Source organism: Cebus imitator, unplaced genomic scaffold, assembly GCF_001604975.1.
Source record: "Cebus imitator isolate Cc_AM_T3 unplaced genomic scaffold, Cebus_imitator-1.0 Scaffold147, whole genome shotgun sequence".
NCBI classification, from domain to species: Eukaryota; Metazoa; Chordata; class Mammalia; order Primates; family Cebidae; genus Cebus; species Cebus imitator.
The window spans coordinates 3,601,001-3,619,036 of NW_016107462.1; the positions used below are offsets into that span (position 1 = coordinate 3,601,001).

The window sequence follows — 18,036 nt, forward strand, 5'->3', positions numbered from 1 at the left end:
AGGCACTCTGACATTTAAGAGGGAAAAGAGGAGAAAGCTAGATAAGGAGAGTGAAAAGAAATGAAGGAGGGAAGAGAAAAACCAGACAAGTGTGGTGAATTGAAAGCCAAGTAAATAACATATATTAAGAATATATGTTATTCTTTGCCGTTCTTTGAACAACCAAGGCTTGTTCACACCTGAGGGCTGTGTGCTTGGCTGGGATCCTGTTCCTGCCAATCTGCCTGGCTCATCTTACCAACTTCAGGTCTGGGCATCAATCTCATATTCTCTGTGAGGCCCTTATCTAAATAATCTGTGTAAGATTTGCACAGTTGCCTGGCATCTAGTTGGTGCTCAAGCAATGTTTGTTGATTGAATGGTGAACATATAATTTTTGATGAAGGCAGCAGTCCAGGTGAGAACGTATTAAAGTCTTGCTGCTCAGGATGTAGTGTGTTCCCTGCACCAGCTCGGTTAGCATCCCCTGGCGACTTGTTAGAAATGCGGAATCTTGGGCTCTAGCCCAGACCTGTGGCATCACACTCTGCATTTAACAAGATCCTCAACTGATTTGTATACACATTAACATTTGCACCCAGTCCTGTATTTAACTGTCTATGAATAGTAAGAGGACAATTGAGTATACTCTCTCAAGATGGGAACAACTCAAAGTAAGAAGTTAAAATCAAATCTCTTCAATAGTTGCTTCTGTATTTAACCAGGAAGCTGTGAAACAATTTAAAAACAAAACAAAACTGTGTATTGAGACTTTCAAGAATATTTTATGTGGTTTATCCCCATATCTTTTTTACTTTTATTTTATGTGGTTATTTCACATATCTTTCTTACTTTTACTTTGAATTGACATAAGCTAGGAGTGCATATAAAATGTGTGGCATCTGGTACATGGTAGACAAGTTTGAGAGAATGAGCATTAATTCTGTTCTTTGTATTTTAAAACATCCTGGTATTTAATATGACGTATCAACTCATAATGTTTTATAAGATACTTGTTTAAGAGAAATGGTTTTCTCTTAAAGTGAGTGATGGGCTAAGTGTATTGGTCTTGCTGCAGCTTCTCCCATAGGAATTTGATTCTGAAAGTGGTGTTTTATTCTCTGGTTGTCAATACTCTATAGGTAGATGGCTACCACTCCTAAATCCCTCCTTCTTCTATAGGCTGTAATAAAAACTACACGTTATTTTTATTATCATGGTCTTTGGCTTATTTTAGCCTGAGGGAGGAAAAAAATAATGTATATATTAGGAATTTTCTTATAGATAACACCTTTTTTCCTGAGGCTACGAAATATTCTTTGTCCTAAAACCAAAGTATGCCCATCTCGTGGTTTATAATAAGCGCACTGTTTTATAGGTCATTAACCAAGGATAAAAGACTTGCTGGGAATTTTTGGTAGAGCTAGTCTATTCTATGCTAACATCAAATTTTCAGAAAAGTACATTTGTTATCCTTTCCTTTTCTTTACATATTTACATATTTCCTTTTTATTTACATATTTATAGCTCAATTATCTGAATTCAGAAGCCTACAAAGTAGTAAGACGGGAAGTAGTGTGAAAGTATACAGACCCATAAATATGCAATATAAATTCATATATACTTATCTGTGCACACTGGGATATGTGAATACATGTCTGGATTTACACAGTTTTATCTTTCCCTCTATATTCAGTTAAAGCCCTAGATCAGAACTGATCCACAGTGGAGGGCGCTTCTCTAGTTCGCCACTGTGGACAGAATAATGGAGACGTGACTATGGTTTCTAACCCTGGCAAGTTGTTTAGGTTTCCTCTCAGTTTCTGTTTCTTTATCTTTAAAAGAGGGGAAGGGGATAATTAAGCATATCCTGTATTCTTACAAAGATGCTTGTCCAGTTAAGATAACAGTTGGAAAAACAACTATGAAATTATTTATACATATACCATTTCTCTTTATCAAAATCACCTCATTCTTTTCCTCCAAATCCTGCTAAAACTTCTGTTGAATAGGAAAGCTCAATTCTAGTTTGGTGAAACTTTCCTAGAGAGCAGGGGTCAGCGTTTTCTATAAAAAGCCACAGCGTAGATATATTAGGCCCTGCAGACTCTGTTGCTACTACTATTCAACTCTGTTGTTGTAGCAAGGAAGCCACCCTGGACAACATGTAAACTAATGGGCGTGGCTGTATTCTGATAAAACTTTATTTATCCACATTGAAATCTGAGTTTTATATAATTTTCATGTGTCATGAAATATTATTCTTTTCATTTTTTTCAACTATTTAAAAATGTAAAATGCATTCTTACTTTATAGACCACATAGGCAGCAGACTGAGTTGGGCTAATGGGTAGACAGACTTCTGTTGTAGAGAAAAAGCACTGAGTTAGTCAGCCATAGCCATTTTGAACCTTTCTTTCTTTAAGACTTCTTTAAGGCTCTTTAGTTTGCTTTGTATTTGCATCGATTTTGATTCTTCTCCATTAGGTCAGGATTCATACCCTTGTTGTTTTTATATTTGGTTAAGGATACCTTTGTGCAGATTGTACGGTAAACAAGATTATGTGTCCAAGGACATATGTTCTGGGCTTTTGTTTTCTTTTGTGGTAATATTGTGGGACTGCAAAGAACCTTGGCACTTAATCAGATGTGACCCTATGCACGACTATCCCAATTATTTTAGAAAGCTAGCTTTCTCTGTTTTACTACTTTTCTTCAGGAAATATGATTGCATAACTGACATTCCCTTTGGATTGCCATTTTAAAAGCTGTATGAAAACAATAATGGTATGGTGGTAGATAGCAGTTGATTAAAGAATAATCCATTTAGTTTTCTTTAAACTTACTGAGCAAAATAACAAATTCTCTCTCTAAACATAAGTGATAAATCTGAACATTTTGTTGAGCTATTTTTAAAAAATATAGTTATTTGGGTGTAGAACCATGTCGTAGCTACTCGGGAGACTGAGGTGGGAATATCACTCGAGCCCAGGAGTTCAAGGCTGTAGTGTGCCACGATTGCACCTGTGTATAGCTATTGCACTCCAGCCTGGGCAACATAGCAAGACCCTATCTCTAAAATTATAATAAATAAATAAACTAAAAGGATTAAGAGAATCTACACTCACTTTTTCTCAAATTCTCGTTCACGAATAGCAGAGAGAATAAAGAACAGTGGATATCTAGATAGGGGTATTTTTTCTCCAGTGAATTCTGTTGTCAGTCAAGATGGTAGTATCTACAGCCACCATCTTAAACTGACATGTGATGTGCTCCAAGATCTCTTTAGAATGAAACTGTTGGAAAATAACCTGTCAGTGTTACACAGGAAGCGGCAAAGCTAAAGTGTTAACAGTTAGGAAGTGATCCATTCCAATTCTCTTGCTATCAATGCAAGATCTGAATGAAGAAAAGAAACGGGCAAAGTGATAGGAGCAGTAACAACGAATAAAAGTTGCAAAGCCTTAGGCTGTTTGCCGTTTAACTCAGATAGCATAATTTTATGAAATATGAGTTATATCAATAAATAATATTTCATGATAAAGTATTTTAGCTTTATTTTTGTGATCTATACTTCAAGTGTTTAGCAGTACTCAACTTTTGCTATCTGAATTCCTTAGTGTGGTTAGTCAGCTGGAAGTTCAAAAACATGCAAACATTATCAGGAAATCATAAAGATGTTTCTGGCCTCTTTAATGCTACATATATGTTCTCATTTGCATGATTGTTTGATTGGCTATTTAAAAATTAATGAAAGCAAAGTTATTAACTAAAAAGCTATGAATTAGGATAGCTGAAGACAAAAAATTATATTTATATGGCTTTTTAAATTGTCAAAGGGCTTTAGAGCCTCATAGTAATGCTATGAGGGAGTTCAGGCAGGAATAGTATCTTTCTCCAGCATCTTCTGAGGGAGGGAAGTGGACATATAGAGGCTATGTCACATACCACCTGTCCACAGTGGGGAGTGACATTGCTGATACAGTGATGATGCTAGAATGCCACCACATTCTAGATCAAGGTTTCTCAAATTATAATCAGAGGGCCGTGGTTGTATCCAAGACTCTTGCAGGGGTTCTGCCAGATAACACTAAGATATAGTTTTCCTTTTTCACTCTCATTTCACCAGTATACAGTAGAGTTTTCCAAAGGCTACATGTCATGTTGAGATGTCATTGTTCTGACATCCTGTGAGATATGTGCTAATGTATAATTGTGTTTTCAAAATTTCTCAATTTTAATTTCTAATATGCTAAATATTGATAGATATAATCCATGTAAATACAATAAATTTGAAGAATGTAAAAGGATCCTAAGACAAAAATGAGAATTACTATTTTAGATATTGTGCTAAGGCCATTAGAAACATGATCTCATTTAATGCAGGAAACACATTTAGTAGGCAAGCTCTACTGTCATGCCCATTCAATATACAAGGAGATGCTGGCCTGGAGAAGTTAATGATCTGCGGAAGGTACACGGGTAGTAAGTTGCAAAGACAGAATTTGAACCCAGGTTTCAAGCTCTTAACTACTCCACTGACTGTGTTGTCAGGCACGTTCTCTCTCAAAGAAGCACCAGGAAATGCCTGGATTTGGACATTAACTTCTCAGAAAAAAAACTTCTTCTTATAACTGAGGCCATCTCCAAGGGAATGTAAATATGAAGATTATCCTTATAGGTGTGTACAACAGAGATTATTTTCTAGTGGTTTGTGGGCTGAGGCTTGTACTTTGTGAAACACAAAATAGTTGGGCATCAGATTTTTAAACCTACAGGATTTTAATTTAAAAAGAAGTTTGGATTGCCAGCTACCCTTGAAAAATTGGGAGATCGAGCTAGACTGGACTGGTATTCCCACATGGCCACAATCAGCTGCAGTTTGTATCTGCTGTTCCTGCCTGGTAGATGTGTGTCCTCTAGTTTGCCACAGACCTCACTACTCCTTACTCACTATTACCTTCCTCCTAGCTCATGTTCCTCATTTTTGTTGCCTGTTTGAAGTGTTTGGGTTGGAAACAGCTGGAGATGTTCTGTCTCCTGCATAGTGTTTATAGGCCATCTGCTTTCAACTTCATTGAAAAATAAAAAATTATTGATAGTAAAAGAGCCAAATATATCCCACTCTGCTTACCCAAACCTGGATGTAATAAAGACCTCACTGACGGTGCCACATAGAAAGCAAATTGCTTCTTTCTTTACTAAGGCATAATATTCTGATTCATTAAAGAATGAGGATCTACCAGTGAATTAACATTTATTTTTAAATGTGAATCTCTTTCCTTTTTAAGTGTAATAGTGAAATAAGCACATTCCACTCATTGCCCTCATTTTATGTTTATTTTAGTAATATCTGTTGTCCTCATTATTATCATGTCTGGACCCTTTACAAAAAAAATGTCTCTGTGAACCTCAGTGTACATGTTAAATCAGTCATTTCAAAGAACTTAAGATTGTCAACCTAAAGGGCTGCATTATCCGGGGCATTTAAACAACATCAATAAATTTCAAATTTTTATGCTTAACATTTGTCAGCAGTAGATGTTAAGCATTTATCATAATGTATAGGTATATATTTGCTTGCCTCTCTTCTCTTTTTGCCTCACCCCAGAATATAAATTTCATAAAGCTGGAAGTTATATCTGTTTGTTCACAATGTATATTCTATGCTTTGTACAGTGTTTAGCACATAACAGTCAATAATTAATGAATAAAGGAATAAATATGTAAAGGTATGAATTGTGTATATGGTAACTCATTCTTCTATAGACTTAAGAATAATATTTAAAAATTCTCAGTAAAAATGCTCATGCTTTTTCATTTGAGAGTCAAATGAGAGATATTTATTTCTTGTTATCCACATAAATATACCTCTTTTCTGTGTGTGCTACGTTCTATTTAGTATAGTTCCTACCTTCCTGATGTGAGGTCAATAGGCAGGTTACACATTTACCCAGCTAAGAATAAGGTGCGTATTAAGACCAGGATGCAAGAAGAGGCTGTTGAACTTGAACGTTCAGCACAGAGTCTTTTCCTATACTAAAAAATAGTCATCCTGCAGTTGGAAGTGGCAGTTATTCAGCCACTGGAAAAGTCTCATGTAATAGTAGCTTTTAGATGATGTCTCCTCCAAAGGGGCAACCAGCTATTAACCTATTGATGAAAGAGAAATACCATTGTCTATTAATACTACTGGAACTAAAGATGAATAGTGAATTGGCCTTGATCTGACAGTGAGTTTGACTTTGATAGCTCATCACTTAAAAAGGTTCCTTTATATCTATGAAAAAAAGCATGACATCAAGCCAGGGGGAAAAATTGATACCAATATTTAAGACCAAACTCGTAGGGCTTCCAAACCAAAAAAAAAAAAAAAGGCCCTTGTGTGAACAATTTTTTTTTACATGCATAACTAATTAGCTTAGGTTATTATAAGCAGGGCTTCTGTGATAAAGTTTCCGGTGGTGTCTCGGGATACCTTGTTTATAGTGCCTTCTCTATGCCAGTCTGTCTTCAAATTGGAATTACAGAAAGCAGAGGAAGCAATAGTCTACTGTCTCACATTGGATTGGGGTCACTTAAAACGTTGTTATGCTGGAAATGCTAGAATATAATCACTATCAGGTGAGCTTATTCTGACTCATATTCAATCTTTGAAATATAATGCAATAAATTGATTTAATCCACTTTTTATGTTATTGTAATAAACATACTGTTTTCGATAAGTACAAATATGGTCTTTTAATGCTGTTTATTATTTGATGCCATAAGAACTGAACAAAGTAAATATTAGTAGAATTTTTGTTTTGCCTAGTGCATGGCTAAACCATCTTCATCAGCCCCTGTTCAATTGCTCATAAGATTAAATTGTGTTTATCAAGAAAAAAGTGACTTAAAATTGAATAATGTTGTTTTTTTGGGAAAAATATTTCTCATTCTGAATTAATGTCTGTGGGAAAGGAGAAAAAATATCCTGGTGGTTTGTTAATAGTTATGCCTTTTAAAACATATACATATAAGTGTTATGCATTTGAAAGAAACTGCTTAATGTAGAATTGCTTTTATGTTGAGTTTTTTCTTAATTAAAATGTTGAATAATCATGTCCAAATGAAAGTGGGAGAATTAATCCACAACTAGTTGATTTAATCATTGGAAGGTTTCTGTTTATTTTCTATAGCTGTTTTACACAGTTGGTTCATAAGGAGGGGTGTGTGTGTGTGTGTGTGTGTGTGTGTGTTTGTACATGAATGTATGTGTGTGTTTTAAAAAGAAAGCTGTTCTGTTTGCCAAGGAAAATGAAATAAACTGAGTTACGCCACTTTTTCTAAATTGTTTTCATCTTAATAAACCCTTTCATGTGTGTTGGGGAAATTTTTCCCCTAAGAGAGTTTCAAACTTTTAGTTATTAGGTATGAGAAGAAGGATGTAAGGTTTGAAGGAGATGTATAGTTAATTAGCAGGGAAATAAAATAGGGCAAAGTATTACCCCAAATCCTACGAGTTAGACTTTAAACTTCAGTAATATCAAAATCCGTTAGCACAGTGCCTGGTACATAACAAAGGCTTAATAATTTCTTCTGTTGGTGGACTGGTCAGTTTCATGTTTGTGCCTGAAAGAAGAGCTGTCTGAAACTCACAAATAATCGTGCTGTCTTCTTTTCCCTCCATGGCTATGTTCAGGTGCAGACCCACCTTGAAAACCCCACCAAGTACCACATACAGCAAGCCCAGCGGCAGCAGGTAAAGCAGTACCTTTCTACCACTTTAGCAAATAAACATGCCAACCAAGTCCTGAGCTTGCCATGTCCAAACCAGCCTGGCGATCATGTCATGCCACCAGTGCCGGGGAGCAGCGCACCCAACAGCCCCATGGCTATGCTTACGCTTAACTCCAACTGTGAAAAAGAGGTAATTCATGTCTCCTCTCCTCTCCTCTCCTGTTTTCTTACGCTAAATAACTTGTCTGTTGAATATGACTCCCACACTTAACTGTGGACTCTAGTTTGTCCTTATGGCCACATGTACCAGCCTGTGTCACCGATTACCATGTTGGCTGTGGCATTCCAGCCTCTTGTCGCCGTCGCTGGGTTATTGGGTGTACGGCACATGACGGGAGATCTGGCCCGCTCCAAGTAAAACGTGGAGGCGAGGACACTTTTGCCACTTGCTTCTTCTTCCTTAGCTAAGTGCTCTCTTCTCTTCCATGCCTGTCAGTTTATGAAGAGTGAAAATGCAGAGAGAGGAGAAGGGGAGGTGGAAAAGGAAAAGCAAAAATAGAAGAGGTGTGGGACAGGCGGTTTAGAAGTTCCGCTTGTTGTGAATGTCTGGAATATTATTTTTATTTCTCCCTGAGTTGGGGGAAAAAAAAGCATGGAATGTGCATGGATGGATTTGAATCATATAGCACATGAGAATTTAACAGAAATGCAAAGGCTTAATTCCTGGATACATTCTGTTTCATAATAAAATTGCCGCTGCCTGTTAAATCTGCTTTGGTAAAGGCTGGATTGGAGACAAGACTCAAACTACCTTCAAGCTAATTGGTGCATCAAAATTTGGAGCATACGAATACCTGAGAGTTGTGATTCAATGCTCATTATTTCCAAATTATGAGATGATGAGCTTCATCTTAATGGGATTTACTGTTCTATATACTATGAAGTGTTTGTGCAAATTCAGAGGCAACTTTTCTCAAGTTGGGTTGATTTTAATTTCTAGAGGGACTAAAATCTTTGCCCCTATGCCCAAACCAACGGCTTTATTTTTCTCTACCCATATTTGTCATCTAGCGAGATGATTTGACAGAAGTTCTACCTTCATTATTTCATGTTTTGGTCAGATTCCACTTTGTTTGAAAGCTTAGTTCATCTTATTGCTGTGCCATCAGCTTTGTGTGAAGCGGTCATTAAAAAGTCATTTGCAAATCCAAGTTACAGGCTGTTTTTGCTTGTGTTTTTGCAGGGATTTTATAAGTTTGAAGAGCAAAACAGGGCAGAGAGCGAGTGCCCAGGCATGAACACGCATTCACGAGCATCCTGTATGCAGGTACTAAGTGACTTGGCAGCCGAGGATATAACACATTGTAATGAGAGTCTATATTTGTGGTGGATCACACCTTCCTGAAAACTTAAGGTTTTTTTTTTACCCCATTGATTTTTTTTTTAATAGAGAAAGCTATAAACAGTGCCATTTTCCTCATAGTATCTCATGATTAAATAATGACAAAGGAGAATAAACTAAAATGTGTTTTTCCCCTAAGTTGTTCCAAAACATTAAAAACTTCTTAAAGTATATAAATTTTAATAAATAAGATATCAAATACGTCATTCAACATTATCAATATGTTATGCAAATTTGTAGGTTAGCAATTTTTGTATTAGGAAAACCAAGGTGTGTGTGTGTAATCTTTATATTGTCTCCTAAATGGAATCTCATGGAGCATATATTTTGAAACTATCTTTATTAATTTAATAATACTTAATGGATGCTTTCCCAAGTAACTAAAGTTTCTTCCATTGCATCCCATTTAGTGGACATATAAACTATGCTATATCTATTTATATATCTATGCATGTATATAGATATAGGAGAGAATAATAAGCAACAGAATTTTTTGCCTTTATTTCTTGTCATCAACTTGCATTACTTTTGTCATAAGAGAAAAAAATTATTTTAAAAATGCTATCACATCAAGCCCACTAATTTAATTTTCTTAAAACGAAATTAAAAATAGCAAGGAAATTTTGTTCATAAGTTTCCTAGCCTATTTGCCTATTTACAATTAGAAAATCATCTCGTAAAGACAAACAAAACAAATAAAAGTGATGTCAATAGAAATGGAACCTAACAAACACTGTATAGTAGTTATTCAAAACTGGCCAATTATTCTTCTTAGGGATCATTTAATAAGACTTCTTTTTTGAGTATTTACTATATTCTGGTACTTTGAACACTGTACAGTTTGTCCTGAAATCATATAAGAATCCATATGACAGTAAATAGTATTACCCCCCATTTTATAGATTGGCAAACTGAGGCTTTAAAAGATTGGAGGCTTTGCCCCTAATCTAAAAAGTGAGAGAACTGGGATTCCAACCCAAACCCATGATGTTGGAGCCTCTTCTCTTTAATGTAAGTGGCAAAAGAGACGCAAGAGCATCCCTGTTAGTTCTGAGATGTCATGTATAACTATGAAGTACTATTAAGACCCAAGCACAGACATACCAACTAGCCCAAATACATAGGTGTTTACAAAGAAATGTTTTCACAGACTTGTCTTTGAAACTGCTGCAATGCACATGTAATCACTGTTGTTTATTATCATAACTGATGTTTTGGTACTTCAGAAATAAAATTGATCTAGTGGGAATGTCAGCTCTACGACTGTAATGATAACCTCGTCCTGGTGTACTCCTTGGGGAGTACCAACCACACTGGCAGCTGTACAAGGAGAAACTTATTTTACAAGTCACTGTAGGCTGGGTGTAGGGACAGCCAGTGGCCTGGGAGCCACACTGTCCACACATCCCTGTGGAACCAAAGGGCAAAATCACCGTTTGCTTTTTCCTTTTCTAAGAAAACGGTATGGGCCATCGTCTTTAGGGAAAAAAGGAAGTAGAATGACAGCTATCATTCGTGATGAGGTGCTCTGGTATACCTTCCTATTTAGGGCAGGCAGTTTAGCATAGTTGTGAAAGGATGAATTAAATCATGCCTCCAGTCTTTCTTCATTGTGTGACTTTGGGCAAGCTGCTTCTCATTTATTTCAACTGGAAAATTGCTATAATAATAGTACTTGCCTGATAGGGTTTTTGTTAGGGTGAAAACTTAGCCCATGGAAATCCCTGAACCCAGTGCTTGGCAACTCATAATCACTCATTAAATGCTGGCTACAAGTATCATTCTCATCACCTATTAGTGTTGATGGTCTTCAGTAGCATTTTATTTGAGTGGAAAGAGGACAATTACTTCTTAGAATCTAACTAAAGACCATTATTACTTTGGGTAAAAAAAGACCATGAGTCTCTTTTTGGGTTGTGTTACATAGTTTTATTTATTTTTGTCTCTCTCCTGTTGCCCGTTTTCCTACAGATGGATGATGTAATTGATGACATCATTAGTCTAGAATCAAGTTATAATGAGGAAATCTTGGGCTTGATGGATCCTGCTTTGCAAATGGCGAATACGGTATTGATAACCTTTTTTTAAATACAAAATCTTGAGGTGTTTCCAGGGTTCTCTTCTTTTTTCTTAAACTTTTAGTGTGTCTTTGCAACTGGTTCACTGATGAAATGTACTAATCGTAAAATGGAGAATTATATCAGGATCAAAAGTAAGTGACTTTGTCATCAGAAATTAAGAATTTTTATAAGTTTATGAATGACTCCATGATAAATTCTACATTCTCTGGAGTCCAAGAACAGTTTCAGTAGGACATTAGCCCTTCCAATTCCCTTGACATCTAATGCCCAACCCTCTAGCCAAAGGAACTATTTTGAATTGCACCGTTCACAATGGTGTTCTAGTTGGCCTGAAAAAGTTGGTGCGGTTTTTCAAGAAGTTTTTTTCATATTCTTAGGGGATAGAGAAACATTGGGGTTACCCTTCTCCAACAGCAAAATTTATTCCAACTTCAGTTTATGAACCAATGGTTCTATTTACTGTTGTATGTTACTTGTTATTCTCTGTAATTTAGAGGCTTGCCTATATTGTTTATTTTCCTTCATTCCTTACATTTTAGTCTTATGTCACTGTTTTACCAAAGTCTTATTGCAGATACTGTTTAGTCCTTGCAATTATTCTGTGAGTCAGGTTCGGATGGTATCATTGCCCTCAGTTTTAAATGGTAACTAGGTTAGATGGTCTTACACAAGATTACATATCTTGGGTGTATCAGAGCCAGGCCTTCTTGGTAAGTCTTCAAATACCTTCTGTAATCCTTTTCTGTCTTCTCTGACAGCAATGCTATGAGGCTATCATATTCTTAATAACTAGTATTTTAAAGACTAATATTTATTGAGAGGAAAGGGAATAAAGGAGTTGTTTAATGGGTATGGGGTCTCAGATTCGTAAGAGGAAAAATTATGGAGATCTGTCTGATAAAAACGTGAACGTACATAACACTACTGAACTGTACACTTAAAACTGGTTAAGATGGCAAATTTTATGACATGTATTTATTTTGCCAAAATAAATTTTTTTAAAGATAAGACTAACTTCTGATAGTAAATTCCCTTGGCCAGGGAACAAGATAGCGCTTATTTAGGTACACCAGAATCCACAGAAAATTGAGTCTTATAGTTAGCATTTTTTTTCTTTTTTCTTTTTCTTAATCCATCTTGGTCCAGTTCTTCAAGCTCACTTCCTTGAACTCATGTGGGGTGAGGACTCCTCTTGAAACCTCAAGCTTCTTCTATGATATTTAGAGTTTGTCTACTTTCCACCCATTTAAACCCATCCCCTGATTTTGGAAGAACCACATGTTCTGCTATTGTGATAAAAGTTTCCATTCCAAACTCTCCCAACCTCTAGGAATCCTTAGTTGGCTTCTATGAAACCTTTTTGTTTACAAGTTGGTGTATCCCATGGGGCCAACTACACTTGTCTAGCAGTCAGAATCCTAGGATGAACATGAACAAAACACTTGATGGAGCATGCCCTGGGGAATTTATAAATATACCCAAAGACATGGGTATATTTACAATGTTTCACTGCTCTAGCAGCATTAATTAGCAATGGCCCAGTCATCTCAAAAGAACTTGGTCATGAGAGCGGTCATCTTGCTAGTGGTGTCAAATGGGTCCCTGGGCACACTCAAGTGGACTGTAGAATTGACATGATTCTGTAAAATCACTGACTTCTTTTTTGTAATGGCAAAGACCTTTGATATCATTTGGTCTAACTTAGTAATCAGGCATCCAGCTTCTTGGAAGCCTCCAAAAAAGGATCTGTACTAGCTCATTAGGGAAATAGCAAAGCACAATGGTTAGGATTTAGAGATTTCTGACCAGATCTGGGGTCACGTCCTGAATCTGCCATTTCCTCTGTGACCTTGCATGTCATTTAGCTTTTTGAAACTACGTTTCTACATCTGTAAAATGGGACTGTTAAATATACCTATATTGTGCAGTCAACTCACTAACATTAGTTGTATTCAATAATGTAACCTAAATTATTAAGTATAACTTTTTAATTATAATATTAAATAATATTGATAGTATTTGTTTATTCAGCTGATCTTCATTGAGCCCCTATAATGTGTCAAGCTCTATGTGAGATATCCGTGAGACATATCTATCTCATGATATCCCCCACAGTAAATCACTCTGTAAATTGCAGCATGGGTTCCAGTTTGCTTCATGGAGAACTTTTCCACATACCATCCCTTCTGAAGATAGTTGTCATGACCCCATATATGCTCCTGTCCTTTAGAATGAACACCTGGCTGGGCCTATGGCTCACACCTGTAATTCCAGCGCTTTGGGAGGCCGAGGCAGGAGGATCACTTGAGACCAGGAGTTGGAGATCAGCCTGAGCAACATAGAGAGAACCTGTCTCTATTAAAAAATGTAAAAAAACAGTTGGGTGAGGTAGTAGTACATACCTGTAGTCCTAGCTACTCAGGAGGCTGATATGGGAGGATCACTTGAGCCCAAGAATTCAAGGATTCAATGAACCATGATCATACCACTGTCCTCTAGCCTGGGCAGCAGAGCAAGACCCTGTCTCTAAAAAACAAATTTAAAAATATAAAAGTAGAATGAATCCTCATGCCTCTTCATTCAGTCTACATTAGCCTTGAGGCCTTGTTCCTTCATTATCTGGTTGCTCCTAAACTATATTAAAGATTGATTTAGCATTTATTAATATGCCTAATAGGTGGCCAGCACCGGGCAAGGTGCTTTGGACACAAAGATGATTCAGGTATGCTTCCTGTTCTCACAGAGGCAGGTGGGTACCTGTCTAGAAGGGGGAGACTCTTTTAGCTCTTTGAAGGGAGAAGGCTGATTCTGAAGGAGAAAGATCATCTCAAGGGAATTTCCAGATAGGAAAGATCCTCTGGGCACAGTTGAATTAATTCCCAAACAGGAAAGGAGTCCCCTGAAACCACCCTTAGAAGTCACTGACTTTATCCCAGTATCGTCTTCTCTTCTGTATCCCCATGCTGGAAAGGCTAAATGTGGCTCCATTAGAGTTTTCTTCCAACAAATCTGTTTCAGCATTTTGCCATTAAAGGAAAGACAATGTAACTTCAACATTAGGAGCACAGACTCTGAACCAGACATCTGAATACATACTCTCAAGTGAGTTATTTGAGCTCTCTGCTTCTGTTTGTCTGTAAAATGGGGATCATAATAGCATCTACTGCCATAGAATTAATGTGAGAATTATAAGAGGTGATCCACAAAAAAGTATTTAGAACAGTTGGGCCCTGATAAGCTCTCACTAAAAGTTAGTTACTAGCTCTTATTCTTGATGAACTTGGGTTTTAGTTGTCAAAATTAAATTAAAAAGCTACTACAACCTATTAACATTTTAATTTTTTTTCCCACAGTAAGTTTTAAATTTAACATTCTTCATGTTAGGCATTTTTTTTCCTTTTATTTGATTATTTGAAATGCTTTATTTCAAGTTAACTACTTAGAAAAAAATAAAGTGGAAGGAACACTTAGAGAGGAAACTGTCCTAAGGGAATTGAAGTCTAGAAATAACTATTCTGAGAGCACAAGGGCCCTCTTGTACTATCACAAACAAAGAATAAAAGTCCCTGTTTACTTGTGCTAATTGATATTCAGAGAAGGGGACCATCCAGAGAGAAAAAATGATAACATTTTACAATTATCATTTACTTGGAAAAATATTGATTTTGGTGAAGCACAGCATTGAAGAACTCAATTCAGACCAAGATGGGAGCATAGACCCAGGCGCATCTACCTTCAATTTATATGTCCTGATTAGACTGTGGCTTTCATCTGTTTAAGGTGCAGCTTGTGCTCTGGAAGTGAAATCGTGTCATTTAGGTAAATGGGCTGGGTAAAAACCCAACAAATATACAAAATATACATGTTAATAGAACAAGTTTCTTCTTCTTTCTTAGCTCCAAAGGTGTTATTTTGACCTAATTATGATGTTAACTATACTTAGGGGGGAAGTTTTCAAAAGAACCACAAAATCCTTTCTTTAAAGTGCATGGCTAAATGACGTATTTTAAATTACTCCTGTCAATCTTCCTTTTGGTAGCTTCAGCAAATAACAGCTGTTGATACAAAGGACATACAGCACCATTTAGGACACAGTTTCTCAACTGTGGAAGTGATGACATTTGGGATGGATAAGTCTTTGTGGTGGGAGACTGTCCTGTGCATTTTAGGATGCTTAGCAGCATCCCTGGCCTCCACCCGCTGGATGTCAGCAGCAAATCCCCTGCAGGTGTGTCAACGGAAAACACCTCCAGACATTGATCCGGGGAAACAAAATCAGCTCCAGTGTAGAAGCCCTGACTTAGAATAATGAGTGGTCACCTCAGCCTTGCAGATTCCCTGATTTCTGTGTTTAGGTTTGCATTACAGTCTGGTAAAAAATTGTCTATTCATTGACATGTACTTAGTAATTAACATGGCAGGTGATTTTGTTGATCAAAGTGAAAATTAGCTCAACTGTCAAAACTGTAAAGTGGGAATCCAGCACTCCCTACAAAATTACAATACTGTATTGTTAATCATAGCGGTTATCACTTACTGATCACTTACGTAGCAGGCACTGTGTTTCACCTACTTTATTAAGTTTCATAAAAACCCTGTGAGAAGAGTGGTTGTCAGAAGCCTCAGAGAACTTGCTCAATATCACAGAGCCAGTTAGTAAAGAGGCAGGATTTTAATCTGGGTCTCTGACTCCTTAAGCACAGGCCATAAAGTTCTGCCTCATTAATCAGTAGATTGGAGTGTCCACATTTGGCTAGTAAGTGGCAGGGTTTTTATTTCCTCAGGTCTAATTGGAGATGAATTGAAAGTTGCAGTTTCTAATTGGTTAATATCAGCATGTTGATATTCTCCCCACCCCCAGTTCTGCTGTTAACGTGGGACATGAACCTGCAACCAAAAACTTCCATTTGGCAATGGCAAAAACCTTGGCTTTCTTTCTGTAAAAATCAGTAAGATGCTGTACATGAAGTGCCATTTTAGTCCTGTGCTTTGACCAAAGTAGGCCCCCAAAAATGACATGACCCCCAGCAAAATATTCTGGCGTGCTTTTTGCCGCCCACTCCTAATCAGCAAGTATGGGAAAAGCAGCCAAAGCAGGGAATCTTTCAGAGAAATAAATAGAGGGCTATAAGCTGCTTTTTCAACTGGAAGTAATGATGTCTGATCTCAGTAGAGTACTCAATGAGGCATCTTGCTATAGGGATTTTGATTCATTTCCCTTATTGGTGTGCACTGTCGTCAATCCATGCTAATTACAGCAGTCCTTTCTATAGTCTTCACCCATCTGAATCCATTTCTCACTAGGTGTCCCCCACATTGCTCTTTGTCTCCCCAACCCTGTCCATCAGGCCCTCTATGGCAGAAAGCATTCTCCCTCTTACTCATGGACATACCTCTTCTTTGGAATATAGTTAGAAAATATGTTCCTGTCCAGAAGAAGCTTAGGATTGATGTCTATTCAACGTAGGTCTATCAGTGACTTAGAGATACATATCACTTGCTATTATTTATCCATAACAAATCATCATAATAACACAGTGAGTTTTGTATACAATTTGCATATGAAAATGTAATATATATGATTTGCATTTCTAGAGCAAGGGGAATCTTTTTTTTTTTTTTTTTTTTTAGCTTATTGCCTTGAGTTTTGAAGTCACATTCTTAGTTTGTTAAAACCCAGAACTTTTCCCAAAATCTGAAATTGTCAAAAGATAGGGGAATAAAGCTTTGGAATCCAAGGAGTTATCAGACATCATGGCAGCTGTATAAGTTTAGTCTCTCTGCTATTTTACAGGGCTGTTTTGAAATGTGTGAGTACCTTTCACTTTGCGTTAAATTGGACAGATTAAAACTAAACACACACAGAGCAAAATTGACCCCGAGAAGGTGACCTATTTCAAATAAAACCACTTAGTGAAATGACAGCTAATAATGAAAGTCACTTTTTATCAGTTACTTAGAGGGCCTTGAAATATGATTCAAGGGCATTTTAAATGACCACAATGTCTATTTTTGTACATGTATATGGGGGGGTATGTATATGAGGATTTATGCATATACTATAAATGCAGCTTTCAAAAAGGAAGAAAAGAGGAAGTTGTATTCTGCTAGTCTGTCTGTCCTCCCTGCCCACCGCAATCCTGTTCGAGCCTTAGATTTGCCCATTGGGAAGTATCTCATTCCATGTCCATTGCCTCCCACCCAAATCTTCTTAGCTAGGGGTTTAATTCATAGAATATATGTTTAGAAGCCATCACAGAAATTGATGCAATGGCTACCAGTGAGGGGAAGAACATTTGACTCTGCTTGTATTTTGTGGTATATTTTCATCTGTATGTTAGTGTTCATTTGAGAGGATGCAAGGTACTCTGTTGAGTACAATTTTTACTAGATACCTCTCGGTCACTAAACACTTTAATCACACCTAAATGCTTTATGAATGTACTTTTCTCAGATGTAGAATAAAATTCAGTGTGTAATCAAGAAATGGGAGGGCTAAACAACATAGAGTCTTACCCAGTAATCGTAGTTATAGAAATCGTTTCAATTAATCTAGAAATGGCACTTGTCTGCAGTGGAAGGAGTGATGTCACTCAACTATTTCTCCATAGTTACTATTTCAAACTATATTTCAGGGCATGGGAAGGGAGTTCATCTTGGGCCTCTTCTACAAAAGCAGGCCTATAAACTGCTGCAACCAGCTAGTTACCAAGAAAAGCATACACACAACCAAAGAAGAGGAGCTCGCTGCTTTAAAACATCCCATTCAGGACTAGAGGAAAAACTCTGATGCTAGCTTGGAGAAGACTAAATATTTCTTTTTTTCTTTTTCTTTCTTTTTTTTTTTTTTTTTTT

The 18,036-nt window shown here is 36.9% G+C and overlaps 1 protein-coding gene across 14 annotated transcripts in view; it reads left to right on the top strand.

Annotated features, from left to right (window-relative positions):
* Positions 1–18,036, top strand: part of MITF (melanocyte inducing transcription factor) — a 222,923-nt gene that overhangs the window by 184,045 nt on the left and 20,842 nt on the right. For 9 of the 14 annotated variants that reach the window (XM_017542787.2, XM_017542788.2, XM_037743569.1 and 6 more), the window contains exons 3-5: positions 7,661–7,888; positions 8,942–9,025; positions 11,072–11,167. In XM_017542787.2, the coding sequence (XP_017398276.1) occupies positions 7,661–7,888; positions 8,942–9,025; positions 11,072–11,167 (408 nt within the window). Of the gene's footprint in view, positions 1–6,439; positions 6,604–7,660; positions 7,889–8,941; positions 9,026–11,071; positions 11,168–18,036 lie in introns of those variants that run through there. The other 5 variants (XM_037743572.1, XM_037743574.1, XM_017542793.2 and 2 more) reach the window with 3 other exon arrangements.